General features: G+C 36.7%; 1 protein-coding gene across 1 annotated transcript in view; it reads left to right on the forward strand.

The window, feature by feature from the left end:
* The window catches only part of SHISAL2B (shisa like 2B), a 34,349-nt gene extending 21,625 nt beyond the window's left edge, over positions 1–12,724 (forward strand). Inside the window, exon 3 of the mRNA XM_036751931.1 lies at positions 12,573–12,724. Coding sequence (XP_036607826.1) covers positions 12,573–12,724 — 152 coding nt within the window. The remainder of the gene's footprint in view (positions 1–12,572) is intronic.
* Positions 12,725–18,256: the final 5,532 nt, after the last annotated feature.

The following is an 18,256-nucleotide window of genomic DNA, read 5'->3' on the forward strand; positions in this document are numbered from 1 at the left end:
AGCACTACCCACCCTCCTATTTTCCCTTCCATTATGAAAGCTCTTCCTTTTCTGTGTCTGTTTTGTGAGATAATTTTCTTTTCCCCTCCTTTCCCTCTTTTCCTAATGGATCTCTCCTTCTGACCGCTTAATTTAATTTTTTTGAAATCATCCCTTCATAGTCATCTCATATCCATGCCCTCTGTCTATGTATACTCCTTCCAACTGCCTAATAATAATAAATTTCTTAGGATTTACAATTATTATCTTTCCCTATAGGCATATAAACATTTAAACCTTATTGAATACTTTATGATTTCTCTTTCATGTTTACATTTTTATGCTTCTCTTGAGTCTTGCGTTTGGATGTTAAATTTTACAATCAGTTTTGGTCTTTTTATCATGAATGCTTGAAAGTCCTCTATTTCATTAAATATGCATTTTTCCTCCAGAGGAATATACTCTGTTTTGCCAGGTAAGTAACTTTTGGTTGTAATCTTAGCTCCTCTGTCTTCCAGAATATCATATTTTAAGACCTCTGATCCTTTAATGTAGAAGCTGCTAAATCTTGTATGATCCTGACTGTGGCTCCATGATATTTGAATTGTCTTTGTATGGCTGCTTGCAATATTTTCTCTGTGACCTGAGAGCTCTGGAATTTGGCTATAATATTCCTGAGAGTTTTCATTTTGGGAACTCTTTCAGGTGATGATCAGTTGATCTTTTTAATTTTTAGTTTACCCTCTGGTTCCATAATATCATGGCAGTTTTCCTTGATGACTTCTTGAAATATGATGTCTAGGCTCTTTTTTTAATCATTGCTTTCTGGTAGAACAATATGTATTAAATTATCTTTCCTCACTCTGTGTTCTAGGTGAGTTGTTTTTCCAATGAGATATTTTATGTTTTCTTATATTTTTTCATTCTTTTGGTTTTGTTTTATTGTTTCTTGGTGCCTCATGGGTTCATTAGCTTCCACTTGCTTAATTATAATTTTTGAGGAATTATTTTCTTCAGTAAACTTTTGTATCTCTTTTTCTATTGGGCCAATTCTACTTTTTGAGGTCTTCTTCTCTTTAGTGGATTTTTGCGCCTCTACCAAGCTGTTGACTCTCTTTTTACAATTTTCTTGCATTATTCTCATTTCTTTTCCCAATTTCTCTTCTGCCTCTTTTATTTGATTTTTAGAATCATTTTTGAGCTCTTCCAGGAATTCTTGTCAAGTCTGTAAGTTCACATGGTTTTTTTTGATGTTTTGCTTGTAGTTGCTTTGACATCATTGTCTTCTTTTGGGTTTGTGTCTTAACCTTCCCTGTCACCATACTAACTTGTTATGGTCAGGTTCTTTCTTTGTTGTTTGCTCATTTTTCAAGCCTATTTATTGACTTTGGACTTTATATTAAAGCTGAGCTCTGCTCCAGGAGTGGAGGAGGTACTGTCCCAAATCTTAGGCCTTTCTGGCTACTGTTTTTAGAGCTAGCTCTGGGGTCTGTAAATTTTCAGTGCTTCCAAGGTGATATGATCTAAGAAGATGTGTGGTCACTGCTCTCCTGATCTGTGCTCTAGTCTTTAGCCAGGAAGGGACCTTATTTCCTTGTAGCTACCAGAACTGGCTATCTTTCTAGCCCTGGGACTCTGACCATGTCCCCCTCTCTTCTACAGCCACAATTCCTAGTGCTCACCTCTGTCTTGGAATTGAGATCAAGGTTCCTACTGCCCTGTGAATGACTATAAGCACTTCTCTTATCTCTGGAACCATAACTGGGCCCTAGTTGCCCTGCACTACAAATGATATTGCTCCTTTTGGCCCTGGGACTACAACCCTGAACTGTGTGCGGGCAATGCAACACAGTACTGAACCCAGCAACAGCAAAGGTTCCCCTGAAACCTTTTTTCTGATCAGTTGTTTGACCAACCCTTAACCCCACCATCTGTGGGCTGAGAGCTCTGGAAGCTGCTGCTGCTGCCATCAATGCAGCTAACCCCAAGGTGCGTCCTTTACTGCCTGTACTGTTCCTCTTTTCTAAGTTGTCTTGGGCTGGAAAATCATTTCATCCAACATTTTGTTGGTTCTGCCACTGCAGAATTTGATTTGAGGTGTTATTTTAGAGTTGGAAGGGAATTTGGCAAAACTTAACTGAATGCTTTTCTATTTTGCCACTTTAGCCTTGCCTTCCTCCATCCCTACTTTTCTTTAAACCAGTTTTAAGTTCCACTTGTTCTACTTTACCTACCATCCCTCTTTGTAAGATTGTACAGATGAATTTATATTGCAACCTTTGACATTGACCTTTCTCCATTTGGAAGTAAGTCAAATGTTTGCTAACTGAGGTTTTTTGGACTTTTCATTCTCCTTGTTGCCGCAATTAGTTTATGAAGAGAGTGTGAAATCCCATGTCTTCTCTCTCAAAGCTGGAAGCCAGAACACTAGAGTTTGTCCCATGCTTTCACCAACTCTGCCCCTCATGTAAGTACTGAGTTTGAATCTCCCCCAATGAGAAGAATCTTATACAAATTGTTTTTGAACCATGGGGTATGTTCACATTGGCTAATCATCTAAATAAAATCATTATAGTTGGTGTTGATGTCAGTTCCGTTGATCATTAAAGACTAATTACTATTTTGGGAGTTATCTCTGAATCAGCTACCTGTGATTTGTTAGAACTCAGATAAGATTAAAAAAACAAACAAAAAAAACAAAACAAGAAGAATGAAGAAAAAATATAGAGTACAATTAAAATGATTGAACCCTCAATTGTTTAAATAAGCAATTGAAAATCAAAAATTGAAAATGGACTTGGTGAACATTAAAGTTAAAAAGATGGATTTTGTTTCCAACGGCATCTTGTGATCTTTGAAAGTCCTATGAAATTTTCCACATGCCATCTATTCCATCTTCTTTCTCCAATTCAATTGCGAACCTGGCTCACTGTCCACCTGCAGTAGTTGTCCAAGGCATATATTTTACTGACTCAGAAAAAGCTCATATGCCTATAACAACAATGCTGATTGCAGCTACTGCTGAGGTGTAAGATCCAACTAGACCAGCAACAGGAACTGCCAGCACAGGTTCTTTGATCTGCTTTCCTAAGGAAAGCAACTTTAAGGGATTAACAATCTCACTTTAATCAAACATATACATACATATATATATATATATATATATATATATATATATATATATATATTTCATTTAGTTCAGGGGGAAAAGCCAGCACCCTGAACTTCAGAGCAAGTACAAACAGCAACAGTATAAACAGAGCAAATAACACACTTCAACAAAATGGCTTTGTCTGATCAAGATATCACATACCTAGTTACCAAAAAGAGAAGCACCAACACCTGGGTTCTTTCAAAGTCGGGGCGAGGGCGGCTCTAGCAGCTACCCAGAGTCTCCACATCAGCATTCTTTCAGTGAGTGAGAGCCCCAAACAAAATGCTGACCTCTGAGTCTATATACCCTTCTTAGGGCCTGAAGGCTTCATACCTAACCAGCAAAAGGGTGTGGGCATGGGGCTTTATACTTAGCTAGCAAAAGGGTGTGGGCCTGGGGTTTTGCATCTAGTAAGACTTAATCAAAGGCACTTGATTACTTTAGCATTCTAAAAGAGAAAACAGCAAAAAAAAAAAAAGTCCCACCCTAATTACTGATACAATGCCCCCACTGCTGTACTTCCAGTTAGTAATCATGCAGTAGACACAGTTAGCTTTTAGCCAAAGCTAAATGGAATGGCAAGAGTGATAGGTACAAAAAATTCTCATTATAAAACTGGGATACTTTCCCGTAAATTCACACAGAGTTCATTGTAAGAGTGGGCTCAAACTTAATCATAAAGGTAGGGTGGCACCCGTGTAGGATACACATGTGGCAAAGGCTATTCACAACTCCTGGTATTGTAGGGCCTGGGAGTCTTGCCCACTTTGCATAGTCCTTATACAGCTATCCTTGCTGTGGTGCCTTTTCTGGGCAGGTTGTCCAGATGGTCTCCCAAAGTTTACTTCTCACTATGGCACGACTCTCTTATCATCTGCTAGGAGTCACTCTCCTGAAAGGTGCTTTTTCCCTCAGCTCTCATTCTTTATCTGCATCTATCTGGAGTGTGGCCCTACTCCTTCCTGGATGCAGTGTCTCTGATTGGTCTGGTAATACTGATTCAAAGCTGGATGATTGATGTTGTTGGGATGAGAAGAGAGAAATCCCCTTCCTCTTCTCCTTCTCTCCACTTCTCCCTTTCCTGCAGGTGTCTCTTTGTGGCTTGCAGTGGCTCCAAGTCTCAGACAGCTGGATGAAGTATCTCCTTTTGGGAATGGTTTTGTCACATATCATGACAAATGAGGTGTGGGAAGAGACTCACATATCCTCCCCCTTACAGAAGAAGCAGAGGCGTACTTTAGTGAGCAGATAATGAAAGAAAATCTAGCTCTAGTTTTGCCTGATGACAAGGGAATAAGACTTGTAAGATGCCTTAATCCCAATAATACATGAAAATTTTGGTGAGAGAATATTGAGTAGGAAGGGTTTTAAGGTTTTTATATATATATATATGTACATACATACATACATATATGTTTCTTGAAGAATGGCTCTAAAAGTGAATGTAAGCAGAAAAAGATGAAAGAAATCATAGCAATTTTAAGAAGGAGAGCACTGGTCACATTTCTGATGATGTAGGTCAAAAGATGTTGCCAGCTTACTTATTGAACTGAATTTAAACATGAACAATTTTTTAAAAATAGCCAAAAGGTAAAAAAGATTGAAAGAAGGCTGAGATTAATATAAGAATGCCAAATATAAAAGAACACAATGAAAAAGAAGAAATGGAATTATTGGTTCTAGGTAATTCTCAGAATAAAAAAAAAAAGAAGGAAACCAACACATGACCATTCATGCGTAACAAATCTTTGAGGAACTCACGTGTATCACATGTGTACTTATTAATAATGATGATGATGATAGTAATAATAATAGCTAGCATTTGTATAGGGCTTTAAAGTTAAGAAAGAGTTTTATTAATATTATCTTATTTTATCTTCTCAACAACCATGGATGGTCGAGTCTTTTAGTATCTCAAATGACTTGCCAAGGTACTAAGTGTCTGATTTTGAAGATTTCCTGACTTCTGGTTCAGGGCTCTATCTGCTGCACCAGCTAGCTGTCTCTTTGCTTCAGAACATATCCGTGCAATATCATTATGATGAAGAAAAGAGCAGGTAGCATTATCCCTAGCTTGCAGATTAGGTAATTAGCTTTCTATCTAAATAAAGAAAAGCCAGAACTGAGACTCATAATCTTTTTCTTATTAATTTTATTTCCTTCTCTCCTAATGTATTCCTGGAGGGAAAGCAGTAAGTTTTAAATAATGTCTACTATTACCATGCTCCAGATTGTAAACGTCTTTTTTCTGCTTACATGTACTTAGTATAATTTATTGACCGGATGCAAAATAGAAAGCTTTTTGTAATAATTTGAGAAAGACTGCAAACACTATTAGTGTTGATTGGCTAACCAAATCAGGTCAGTTTGGTATTTAAAATCAGAATTTTCCCTGATAGTCTGAAAAATTAGGGGAACTGCTCTAATAAACAGATCTAATAAATTGTGTCCTCTCCCTCATGTTTCAAAGAATCTAGTGACCAGGCATTATGAATGAGCCACAGAGGATCTTGCTATTTTCTTTTTTTTTTCTTTTTTAAAAAAAAATTATTTATTTATTTAATATTTAATATTTTTAGTTTTCAGCATTAATTTTCACAACAGTTTGAATTACAAATTTTCTCCCAATTTCTACCCTCCTGCCACTCCAAGATGGCATATATTCTGATTGCCCCATTCCCAGTCAGCCCTCCCTTCTGTCACCCAACTCCCCCCCACCCCATCCCCATTTCCCTTACTTTCTTGTAGGGCAACACAGAGGTTTATGCCCCACTGCCGGTATATCTTATTTCCTAGTTGCATGCAAAAACTTTTTTTTTGAACATCTGTTTTTAAAACTTTGAGTTCCAAATTCTCTCCCCTCTTCCCTCCCCACCCACCCTCCCTAAGAAGGCAAGCAATTCAACATAGGCCACATGTGTATCATTATGCAAAACCCTTCCACAATACTCATGTTGTGAAAGACTAATCGTATTTTGCTCCTTCCTATCCTATCCCCTTTTATCCAATTTTCTCCCTTGACCCTATCTCTTTTCAAAAGTGTTTGCTTTTGATTACCTCCTCCCCCATCTGCCCTTCCTTCTATCGTTCCCCCCTTTTTATCTCCTTCCTCCTTCTTTCCTGTGGGGTAAGATATCCAATTGAGTGTGTATGTTATTCCCTCCTCAGGTCAAATTTGATGAGAGCAAGATTCACTCATTCCCCCTCCCCCTCTTCCCTCCCAACAGAACTGATTTTTCTTGCCACTTTTATGTGAGATAATTTACCCCATTCTATCTCTCCCTTTCTCCCTCTCTCAATATATTCCTCTCTCATCCCTTAACTTGATTTTATTTTTTTAGATATCATCCCTTCATATTCAACTCACCCTGTGCCCTCTGTCAATATATATATGTATATATATATATGTGTATATATATATATATATATTTTATATACACACACATATATATATTAATATCCCCTTCAGCTACCCTAATACTGAGGTCTCATGAATTATACACATCATCTTTCCATGTAGGAATGTAAACAAAACAGTTCAACTTTAGTAAGTCCCTTGTGATTTCTCTTTCTTGTTTACCTTTTCATGCTTCTCTTGATTCTTGTGTTTGAAAGTCAAATTTTCTAATCAGCTCTGGTCTTTTCACTGAGAAAGCTCGAAAGTCCTTTATTTTGTTGAAAATCCATATTTTGCCTTGGGGCATGATACTCAGTTTTGATGGGTCTTTTGGTTTTAATCCTAGCTCCATTGACCTCCAGAATATCATATTCCAAGCCCTTCAGTCCCTTAATGTAGAAGCTGCTAGATCTTGGATTATTCTGATTATGTTTCCACAATACTCAAATTGTTTCTTTCTGGCTGCTTGCAGTATTTTCTCCTTGATCTGGGAGCTCTGGAATTTGGCGACAATATTCCTAGGAGTTTTCTTTTTGGGATCTTTTTCAGGAGGCAATCAGTGGATTCTTTCAATTTCTACTTTACCCTCTGGCTCTAGAATATTAGGGCAGTTCTCCTTGATAATTTCTTGAAAGATGATGTCTAGGGTTTTTTTTTTGATCATGGCTTTCAGGTAGTCCAATAATCTATTTTCCAGGTCAGTGGTTTTTTCCAATGAGATATTTCACATTGTCTTCTACTTTTTCATCCCTTTGTTTCTGTTTTATAATATCTTGATTTTTCATAAAGTCACTAACTTCCACTTGCTCCAATCTAATTTTTGAGGTAGCATTTTCTTCAGTGGTCTTTGGACCTCCTTTTCCATTTGGGTAATTCTGCCTTTCAAGGCATTCTTGTCCTCATTGGCTTTTTGGAGCTCTTTTACTGTTTGAGTTAGTCTATTTTTTAAGGTGTTGTTTTCTTCAGTATTTTGGGGGGTCTCCTTTAGCAAGTCATGGACTTGTTTTTCATGGTTTTCTTGCATCATTCTCATTTCTCTTCCCAATTTTTCCTCTACTTCTCTAACTTGCTTTTCCAAATCCTTTTTGAGTTCTATCATGGCCTGAGAGCAGTTCGTGTTTTTCTTGGAGGCTTTTGTTGTAGGCTCTTTGACTTTGTTGACTTCTTCTGGCTGTATGTTTTGGTCTTCTTTGTCACCAAAGAAAGATTCCAAAGTCTGAGTCTGAATCTGAGTCTGTTTTTGCTGCTTGCCCATGTTTCCAGTCAACTACTTGACCCTTGAGTTTTTCATCGGGGTATGACTGCTTGTAGAGTAGAGAGTACTTTGTTCCAAGCTTGAGGGAATGCACTGTTTTTTTCAGACCTATTTCTATACAGCAAGCTCTGTCACACCAGTGCTACTCCTCCTCCAAGAACCACCAACCCTCACTGGACTCAGATCTTAAGCAGGCTCTGCACTCCCACTTAGATCCGCCACTTAATTCCTCGCACCAGGTGGGCCTGGGGCTGGAAGCAACTGCAGCTGTAGTTCTGTAGCTGCACCACCCCTGCTGCCCCTGGGGCAGTGGCTGAACTGGGAACTCCTTTCACTCTGTCCCAGAAGCTTATCCCACTAACCTTCTCTGTTGTCTTTGGTGTTTGTGGGTTGAGATGTCTGGCAATTGCCATTACTCACTGATTCAGGGCACTAGGGCCTGTTCTGCCTGGCTCCCATCTCTGGTTGTTCCAGGCACAGCCCACGCTGGGCTCTGCTCCACTCCCAGCTCCGTGTGCGATAGACCTTACCCAGTGACTATCCAGGTTGTCCTGGTCTAGAGCCCTGTTTCCCTCTGCTATTTCATGGGTTCTGCAGTTCTAGAATTTGTTCAGTCATTTTTTATAGGTGTCTGGAGGGTGCTGGGGGAGAGCCCTAGGCAAGTCTTTGCTTTTCAGCCTCTATCTTCAGACCTCATTATTTTCAAAAGAAAGAGAAAATCCAATTGCCACAGCTTGAGAACAAAATTTTGCAGACCTATAGAGCTCAGTGGGAAGGAGGCAGATTAAATAATAAATTATTTTAGTTGCAGCAGATTAAATAATAAATTATTTTAGTTGCTTCTAGAATAAATATAACAGAAATTGGAGTAGTTGGAATGTAGATAACTTACAGAGAACAGCCAAATTAACTGAGTTAAGGAATAGCTAATAGTTTTTATCTACTAGAAAGTTGAATATGATTGGGCAAAATGTGACTTTTTGAAAGTCAAAGGAAACATGATTCTAAACATGTCAGGTTTTCAAAATAGGAGACCTAATCAATTGATGACTTCTGAGGTGCACTATTTAAAGCAATTAAAATATAGATCTTTATTTTTTTAAAAAGAGTGTTTCAGATGCTTGTTAAGATTTAAGAAAACTTTGCCAGGCCCAAAATATCACTCAATTGTAGTTTGTTTCCTTGGCCTTTCAAATAAAGCTACATATATTTTTTTAAAAATTATTGGACCCAGATGGCTCTGAGGTGAAAGTGAGGTTGGTGATTTTGCATGGCCTTCCCTCACTTAAATCCAATTCATTTGCTTGTCATGGCATCACCTCCCTGATGTCATGGTCCTCTTCGAGACCAAAGAAAAAACAGCAGCAGCAGCAACCTCCTTGATTAATGCAAACAGAGAAACAAAACAAACGATAAAGCAACATAAACTTTCTCCTCAATTGTGTACCACAGAAGTTATAATAGTCACATACAAAATATTCACATTATAACATATATGCATATGTATATATATGTATATATATATATATGTATATATATATATGTATAATAAAGAGACTGTAATATATAGTCCAGGTCTGATTCAGGCTGGTCTGGTGTTTCATCTTTGGAACTGAAAGAAAATGAGATGTCTGCAAGTCATCTAACAGTTAACACAAGGAGCGTCACTTAGCCATAGCAGGAAAAGGATAATCAGCAAGGACACAGCATTGATTCAGTTGAATGCAGCAGCCTTACTTTACTGGAGCACTATTGAAGCTTAAGGGGAAGAATAATTAATAGTCTGAGCCTTAGTCTCAGTTTTCTAAGTCAATTAAGCCTCAAAGGTGTCTTTTGATAACTTTTAAGGAAAAACTAGCTCAGCCTACATGGTAGATATTGCCCTTACAATACTGGTCAAAAGAACACAGAAATTGTCTCTTTTAAGCACTTGATCTCTTTGTGAAGCATGGAAACATGGCAGCCCAGGGTAATAATGATTTAGCTTATAAACTCATCTGCATAATATTAGGTGGGAGGATGGTGGAAGATACAACCAATATCATTTCATAAAACATAGACATTTTTATGTCTCTTTAATCATGCTAAAATAAAAAAAATATCTACAGTTTAAAACTCCTATATGGGATCATATAGGTCAGCTAGGTGGTTCAGTGGTTAGAAGGTTGGGCCTGAAATCTTCATGAGTTTAAATCCAGCCTCAGACACTTATTATCTGTGTGGCCCTGGGCAAGTCACTTAACTCTGTTTTCCCCATCTGTTTCCTCATCTGTAAAATGAGCTAGAGAAGGAAATGGCAAATCACTCCAGTATCTTTGCCAAGAGAACCCCCAAATGGGGTCACGAAGAGTGAGGCATGACTGAAACGACTGAACAACAAATAGGATCATATATTCAGAACTGACAGGGACAATAGAGCTCATTTAGTCTAATATCTTCACATTTCCAAATGAAGAAATTGAAGCCCAAAGAAATTAAATAACTTACGCAACATTACATAAGTGAGAAAGAGACTATAATTGAAGTCTCTCACAGTCTCAAATCTAGTACTCTACTTTACTGCCTAGGGGTGCATGTCTCAGGAATTAAAATACTTAACAGCTAAATTCTAATCTAACATCAAAGTATGTTCATTCCATTTTTCTAATAAGAAAGAAAAATTTGCCAGTTTGCCCAAATTCCTTGCCAGCCATTCCTTATAATATAAGATAATAAAATGAATGAAAGTAGCCATTTTTCAACCCATAGAGGCTGAGTGGGAAAAAAGCTATTTGTCAGGTTAGTGGACACGTTCTGCCTTGTCAGATAAAGTTCTACTTTGGGAGTTACTGTACTCCCTCTCTCCTCTATTCCCCATGCCATTGCCTGGTGGGCAGCTTGCTGGAGATAAGCCTCTCCAAACTGAGAATGACTGGTCCTCAGATGACATGCAGTCAATTTCCAAGGTCTGAACTCAATACCTTTCCAGCTTGGTAGAATTTGCTACAGCATATGCTTTTGTATTAGGAAAGCCAAGACGACGTCTGTTCCATGATGAGGTGTAATAAGCTTTTAGTGGCAAACAAGATGTTAAAAGCACAATATGACAGTAATTTATTATCACCACTGGAAAAGTTCAGAAGAAAAATAAAGGACCGGAACTCTTTCTTGTAGATTATTGGTTTTATATTTAGAAACTTTTTCTTGTCAGAGAAGGAGCAATCAAGCATGTTTGTCAAAATAAATAGTTTCAGGCCCAACTCCTAATGAGTGAATATCCATGTCATGAGTCTTCTGCTTCTGATCCAGTTTTGTGGCACAATGGACAGGGCACTCAGGAAGACCTGAGTTCAAATCTGACCCCAGACACTTGCTAACTGTGGGACTCTGGGCAAATCACTTAACCCCTGTTTGCCTCAGTTTCCACATCCATAAAATGGGGATAATAACCTACCTCCAATGGTTGTTGTGAAGATCAAATGAGACTAATTGTAAAGTACTTCGCACAGTACTGACTAATAGTTGTTCTTGTTTGTCCTTCATTTTCGAAGAGGACCATGGCATCGTAGAAATGTCAGCTATTATAGCCAATGTTATTCTGCTTACCTTGGTCTGTAGTCTCAGTTTGTCTATATGCAGTGACTGAAGGAGAAGTAACTTATATTGGAAAGAATACCAGATGCTGAATACTCGGTTCTGATATTAACTGTTTTACTGTTTCATCTTTCTAGGTTTCAGTTTCATCTATAAAATGAAGCAATTGGACTATAAGAAGTCCACAGTCACTAAATTCTAAAAATTATGGCGTACGGCACAACCAATGCATTCCTTTTGCTGGTCTTCATAAATAACACTCATCTGGACTACGCCTCTGGTCAAAATGAATAGACTGGTTACACTACGTAACTTTTTTTTTCTCCTAATGGAGACATTGCCTTACTAGAAGTGTCAAATATCAATTAGGCCTGGGAATTGTGAATGAGAGGTATATTGGCGTAATAGAAATGTAGAATAGAAATAGAAAATGTACAGGACTCAGAATAAAGCCTGGGTTTGAATCCTAGCTCTGGCACCTACCAACTGTGTGACTTCAAGCAAATGGCTTAAAACCTCTCTCCACCTGTTAACCTCATCTGTAAAATAGAGATAATCATATTTGTGCTGTTTACTACACAGGGCTGTTTTGTTAACTTAACTGCTACAGAAATGTGATTTATTAATACCTTCTGATCTAGCATGTATTTGTCATAGAATCATAGAGACGCAAAGTATGAATGCAAATGAATTCTGTGTTGCTGTTGGATGTTATGGAAGGAAGAAGAGAAGGAAGGAACAAGCATTTATTAAGCATCTATTATGTGCTAGGGATTGTGCTAAGTGTCTTACAAGTACTATCTCATCTGATCTTCACAACAATCCTGGGACATAGGTACTATTATTATTTCCACTTTACAGTTAAAGAAACTGAGGCAGGCAGTGGTTAAAGGACTTGCCCAGGGTCACACAGCTAAGGTGAGGCTGCAGTTGAACTCTAATCTTCCTGACTTCAGGACCAGCATTCTATTCACTGTGCCACTGTCTCTTTTTACTTTCATCAGATTTGGGTTTTTTTGCTTTCAAGAAACTATAAATTATATCTCATTCACAGCATAGAAAGTGATTTTTAGCATAATGCTTTTACTTTATAAAATGTTGCTCCTCCAGGAAAAATGATTTCACCATTCAGATTTAGCAAAAATTCAAAAACCTAACTTTATATAATAATTTCCCTCTGGTTATTTAATTGTGTTTTGTGTATTTGTTTACAGGTAACTCAAGTAGAAAAGCAAAAGCTACTAATTCAAGTGCAGTTTCAAATTCAACAAATGAAACATCATGTGATGCAGATGAGATCATTCAAGAAAAGCTAATGGATATGACAAATCAACATTGCTCATTTGCTAAAAATACTGCATTTTAGAAATTTGGTGGAAGAGTGAAAACAGTATGTATTTTAGGTATCTTTGCAATTTCAGATGTAATTTTTCAGCAAGGCAACAGTGACACAAAGTTACACACACACACACACACACACACACACACACACACACACACACACCCCTACATCACATTTCCCAGATAATCTAGTTGTTTTTTGAGCAACAACTGAAATTTTCATGACTCAAATGTCTCGCTCAAGGATGTCGCATTAACTGTATAACAGGGAATTAAGTTAACGAAGTACTTTGGTAGAAATACAGTTAAATTTCCACACACGGAAGAAAATATCTATTAGTCTACTGCAGCATATGAAAAAGGCATAAGAAGGTTTATGCCATGTTATGAGTGTTTGATAATCCAGTTTAGTAGCCTTAGAACCTCTTTTAATAAGAAATGGTAGTTTGTTTATAATTACACACGAGGTGAAAGAAATAAACAAGCTATATATTTCCTGGTTACAGTCCCTTGAGGATTCTTAGACCAATCTATGTTTATTAAGCTTTTCTTCTTAACCCATTTTCCCATTACGATAAAGAGATCCATATACTAAAGCTGGTTCATGTGCCAAAAGTCCTGTGTTTCCTTGATCTAATTCTAAAGGTCTTGGGGGTGTTGGGGGGAAGTAATAGGAGTTTCATGTTATTCAGCGGAGAGAGACTAGTTCTGGAGTCACAGGAGCTGGGTTCCCCATCTTTGGTGCTTATTATCTGTATGACCTTGGCCAAGTCACTTATAACCTCCCTCCACCTCAGTTGCCTCGCTTGTAAAATGAGGCATATTAGGCTAGCCAGTTTCCAAAATACTTTCTTGGACTGGCTTTTTGACCCTAATTTGGTACAACACATTTTTCCACTGCTCATTAAATAATTCTGTAATCCTACTGTATAGGCAATAGGACATGTTACTAGAGTATTTCTACTTTGTGAATTGTTTTTAGTACAGTCTGTTTATTTTTGGAATATTGTTATGTTGTTAAAGTATCAGCATAAAGTTATCTATTTTTCCTTAATTGTGTGATTCAAAACATTTTGTTTCTGAATTGTGATCTCAGTATATCCAGTTATGAGCTTATAATGGAAATAAATGGGGTAATAGGATTCAATTTATAGCAAATTTTTTGGGTATGTTTATTCTTTTAAGTGAAGTAGACATTTATTTTGACCTTTTCTCCAAGACTCAGTTTACAAAAGAAAAGATTCACTACTCTGCACAGGCAAAACCTAGAGATAGGTGGGCATAATTTATCAGGCTCTGCCAAAATTCCTAATAAAAAACCTGAGCAAATCTTATAGGCCATTACCGCAGTAATAGTGCATGAGCTAAAGTTATAGTTAAAATAAATGCACTGAACTACACATCAAGTTCAAAGAAATAATTCAAATTTGTTTCAGTTTAAAATTCAAAATTGCTTTTTAATAGTGCATGGAAGTCTGAAAGTTGAAAAATTCCTATTATAAGAATGACATTTTGTGTGAATGTAGAGTACTTAGAACTTGTTATTCATTTTTGTGAAGGGCAAAAATTTATGGCAGTTATTTATAATACTGCTGTGGGTACACTGTGAATTGATTTTTAAGCTTTTAGGATAAAAATCCAGAAAAGTGGTTATCTTAACAGTTACAGTCAGATATTACCTCTGATGGATACTTGGGTTGAGGAACAAGTTAGTTAAGATACTGGTATGGTTTTATTTTGTATGTAGTAACTATGTTAAATAGATTATTGGAACAAAGCTTAAAGATCTGGCAGCTTGAGTCAATTAAGAGTCATTTTGAAAGCTGATGTGGAAAAGATTCCATGCCAAATAATTGTGTGATTTCAAGCACAACTGTGTAATTCCAATTTTTTCACATAGTCTTGATAAATATTCAATATGTTTTGTTGCTTTTATCTGCTGAAGTCATCATATGGTTTTCAATTAAGTTTCTTACTGTTTTCATTATTTTGTAATAAGACAGAAGTCTTAGAAAGAAGGGGGAAAAGGTAATAGTGAGAAAACAGAAACAAGCAAATAAAATTCGATATGGCATAAATCTTGTTATTTAGTTAGGGCAATTTCTCCTTCTGAATTGGAATCAAACATTTTGTGATTATGTTTAAAAAAAAACCGTACCTAATTTTGGGAGGTAAATTTCCTATATGTATTTTTAGTTTTTTGTTAAATGATGTATTTTTTTAACAATGATTTATGCACTGTATTTGTTGAATTAAGTATGCATATATACTTGTTTTGTTCATTCCCAGTTGTTGAAGCTTTTAGATACACAAATAGATCCGAGATCATGGAATTTCTATGTGATGAAAATGTGTAACATATAAGGAGAACCAGTGAGACTTCTTAGCCAACAGATGGGATGGGAGAAAAGGTATGAGGTGGTTGTGTAGACAACAGGTCTACCTATCTAGAAGCAAATTCTTTACCTCAAATTCAGTGACCTCAAGAGTTAATCTTGATGTGTTCCCCCTTTAAAAGACCATATCTCCTTTTCTGTCTAGATGAAGGTGAATTTGTGTGTGTGCCTATGTGTTTGTACACATTTGCAAAGTGACTTTAGTTGAGTACTAAAATAGCTACTTATTGGATAAAATGCTATTTTGGAGATAGTCATATTTGTATAATTTTCAGAATTTTATTTATTATCACTGAATGATAGTAGCTTATTTGAAATAGCACATAATTTTATTTATATTCTGTTAAATGAGTTAATATTTTAGAGATAGAAAGGACTACAAACTCCAACCCCTTCACCTTTATTGATAAAGAAACTGAAGACCAGTGAGATGAAGTGATTTGCCCTAAGTCACAAAGCTAGGTAATAGTGGAACGTAGGTCTCCTGGCACTTTTTTCAATGCCTCTTCTGCCACACCACACTGCAGAAGAATAACATTTGCTCACTTTCTTTTATAATAAACTGGTAAAAGTAGAAATGAGAATGACAGTTTTTCCCTCTTCCGGTGACGGACCTGACAGAAATTAAAAATGGTTCAGCATCTGACATATCGCCGTAGGCTGTCCTACAAAATACAGCTTCCAACAAAACTCGGCTGTTGCAAACCCCAGGTAACAGAATTGTTTACCTTTTTTATACCAAGAAAGTTGGAAAAGCACCAAAATCAGCCTGTGGTATATGCCCAGGAAGACTTCGAGGTGTTCATGCAGTGAGACCTAAAGTTCTTATGAGGTTATCGAAGACAAAAAAGCATGTCAGCAGGGCTTATGGTGGTTCCATGTGTGCTAAGTGTGTCTATGACAGGATCAAGTGTGCTTTACTGATTGAGGAGCAGAAAATTGTTGTGAAGGTGTTGAAGGCACAAGCACAGAGTCAAAAAAGTAAATAAAGAGGATATGCTTTTTGAATAATAAAGAAAATTAAAATTTAAAAAAAAAAGAAATGAGAATGACAACTTGTATTGCTGTTGAATGGGCATTCAATTCCTAAAGCAAGTCATGGGTTCACTATAGAAGAAAATTACTTTAATCAGAATTTATACCTGAAACCTGGTAAAGGACTGCATATTGATGAAATAAATAAAAATTGATAAAGCAGAGACTTATGAGTAATTAACTAAAGCTCTATAGAGCATTTAAAAAAAAGCTGTGGGTGGTGCAGTGGACAGAGAGCCAGGCTGGAGTCAGAAAGACTCATTTTCTTGAGTTCACATTGGCCCTCAGACACTTACTCATGGTGTGACCCTAGGCAAGTCACTTAACCCTATTTGTCTGAATTTCCTCATCTGTAAAATGAGCTGAAGAAGGAAATGGCAAATCACTACAGTATCTTTGCCAAGAAAACCCCAAATGGAATCACGAAAAGTTGGACCCGACTGAAACGACTGAACAACAATAATATGGTGTGGGGAAGAAGTGGTATTAGGTATTACATATGCTTTTGGTTGACCTGACTAAAGCCCTTATTACTGTTTTATATATGAATTTTGATCAACACGTGATCATTTATTAGAAAATGAGTCTAATTTGTTCATTTATTTAATGTAACAATATAAGATAAAGAGTACGTTTGTAATGAAGTGAAGGTTTGAGGTAATCATGTCAATAATTGGGTACATTTTCTCCTTTGCTCTAAGATCACTATTATAAATGTCAACCATGCTAGAAATTCAATGTGATGAGTCCATATTTTTATATGTAGCAGCTTACATTCAATTTATAATTCTAGAAATTTCAGGCAAGAGTAAAACAAGAAAAAAGTCAAGTATCTCTGAGAGCTGAATACACATTTCTTTCCCTTTAAAACTTGTGTGATCTAACCTCCAGTTAAGAATTTGTTTTGCCTATGAATAGTAGTACCTGCCAGAATCTACCCTCTTCTTCCTTCTATTCCACTAGTGAACTGTACTTTGCACCCAATTATGTGCATGTTCTTCCCTCCTTTGACCAATTTAGATGAGACTTTTCAGGGCCAGCCACTCCCTCCACCCTTTCTTCCTTGAACAAACTTTATATTCTTCTACTTGCACACACTGATTATGTGAAATAATTTCTCCCCACCTTTCCCCAAATGTATTCCTTTTCCTCTCCCTTCCTGCCTTTATAATCATCAAAACCAACAAAACTACTTCCAGGCCCTTTGTCTTAATTGACTCCCTCTATGAACCTTTATAACAAGGTTTTGAAAGGTCATTTATGTCATCTCCCATTACTAGAATGTAAACATTTCATCCTCTTATGATTGCTCATTTGGATTTATTCTGTTTCTCAACTCCCATGTTTGTATTAACCTCTGATATTTTCATTGGGAATGCTCTATTTTATTAAAAGTCTTTTCCTGCCTCTCCCCATCCCCCAATAGGATTATAGTTAGTTTTGCTGGGTAAGTTATTCTTGGTTGTAATTACAGCCAATATTTTGTCTTTTGGAATACCATATCCCAAACTCTCTGCTCTTTTTTATAATGATGGCCACTAAATTGTGTGCCAACCTCATTGTAGTGCTTTGAATTCTCTTTCTGGTGCTTTTGTCAATCATTTAAGGGTTTCTTTTAGGAGATGATTCTTGGATTCTTTCTTTTTCCACTTTGCCCTCTGCTTCTAAGAGATTTGAGCATTTTCCCCTCATGCTTTCTTGAAATGTGTTCATGGCTTTAAGGCAGTCCAAATGGTTCTTAAAGTATCTCTCCTCAATTTTTTTTAGGCCATTGTTTTTGATATGAGGTATTTACATATTTTTTTTCAGTCTTTTGACTTTGTTTTAATATGTTGCCTCATGGCATCATTAACTTTTATTTGGTGCATTCTAATTTTGGAGTCTTTTGTTTAGGTAAGAGTTTTGCAATGCTTGTGTTAATTCTCTTTCCAAATCATTCATTTAAAGTTCTCATTTCTTTCCCAATTCTTCCATCTAGCACTTTCATTTTATTTATAAAATAATTTTAAACGTTTTTTTTAGTTGTTACAGTATTTCTTTTGGGAATTCTAATTAATCTTGTGCACAAACTTTTTCTTTGAGGCTTTGCTTGTACTTCTTTTGGAGTCATTTTCTTTTTGTCTTGG

This window comes from Trichosurus vulpecula, chromosome 1 (genome assembly GCF_011100635.1).
Source record: "Trichosurus vulpecula isolate mTriVul1 chromosome 1, mTriVul1.pri, whole genome shotgun sequence".
Taxonomy (NCBI): Eukaryota; Metazoa; Chordata; class Mammalia; order Diprotodontia; family Phalangeridae; genus Trichosurus; species Trichosurus vulpecula.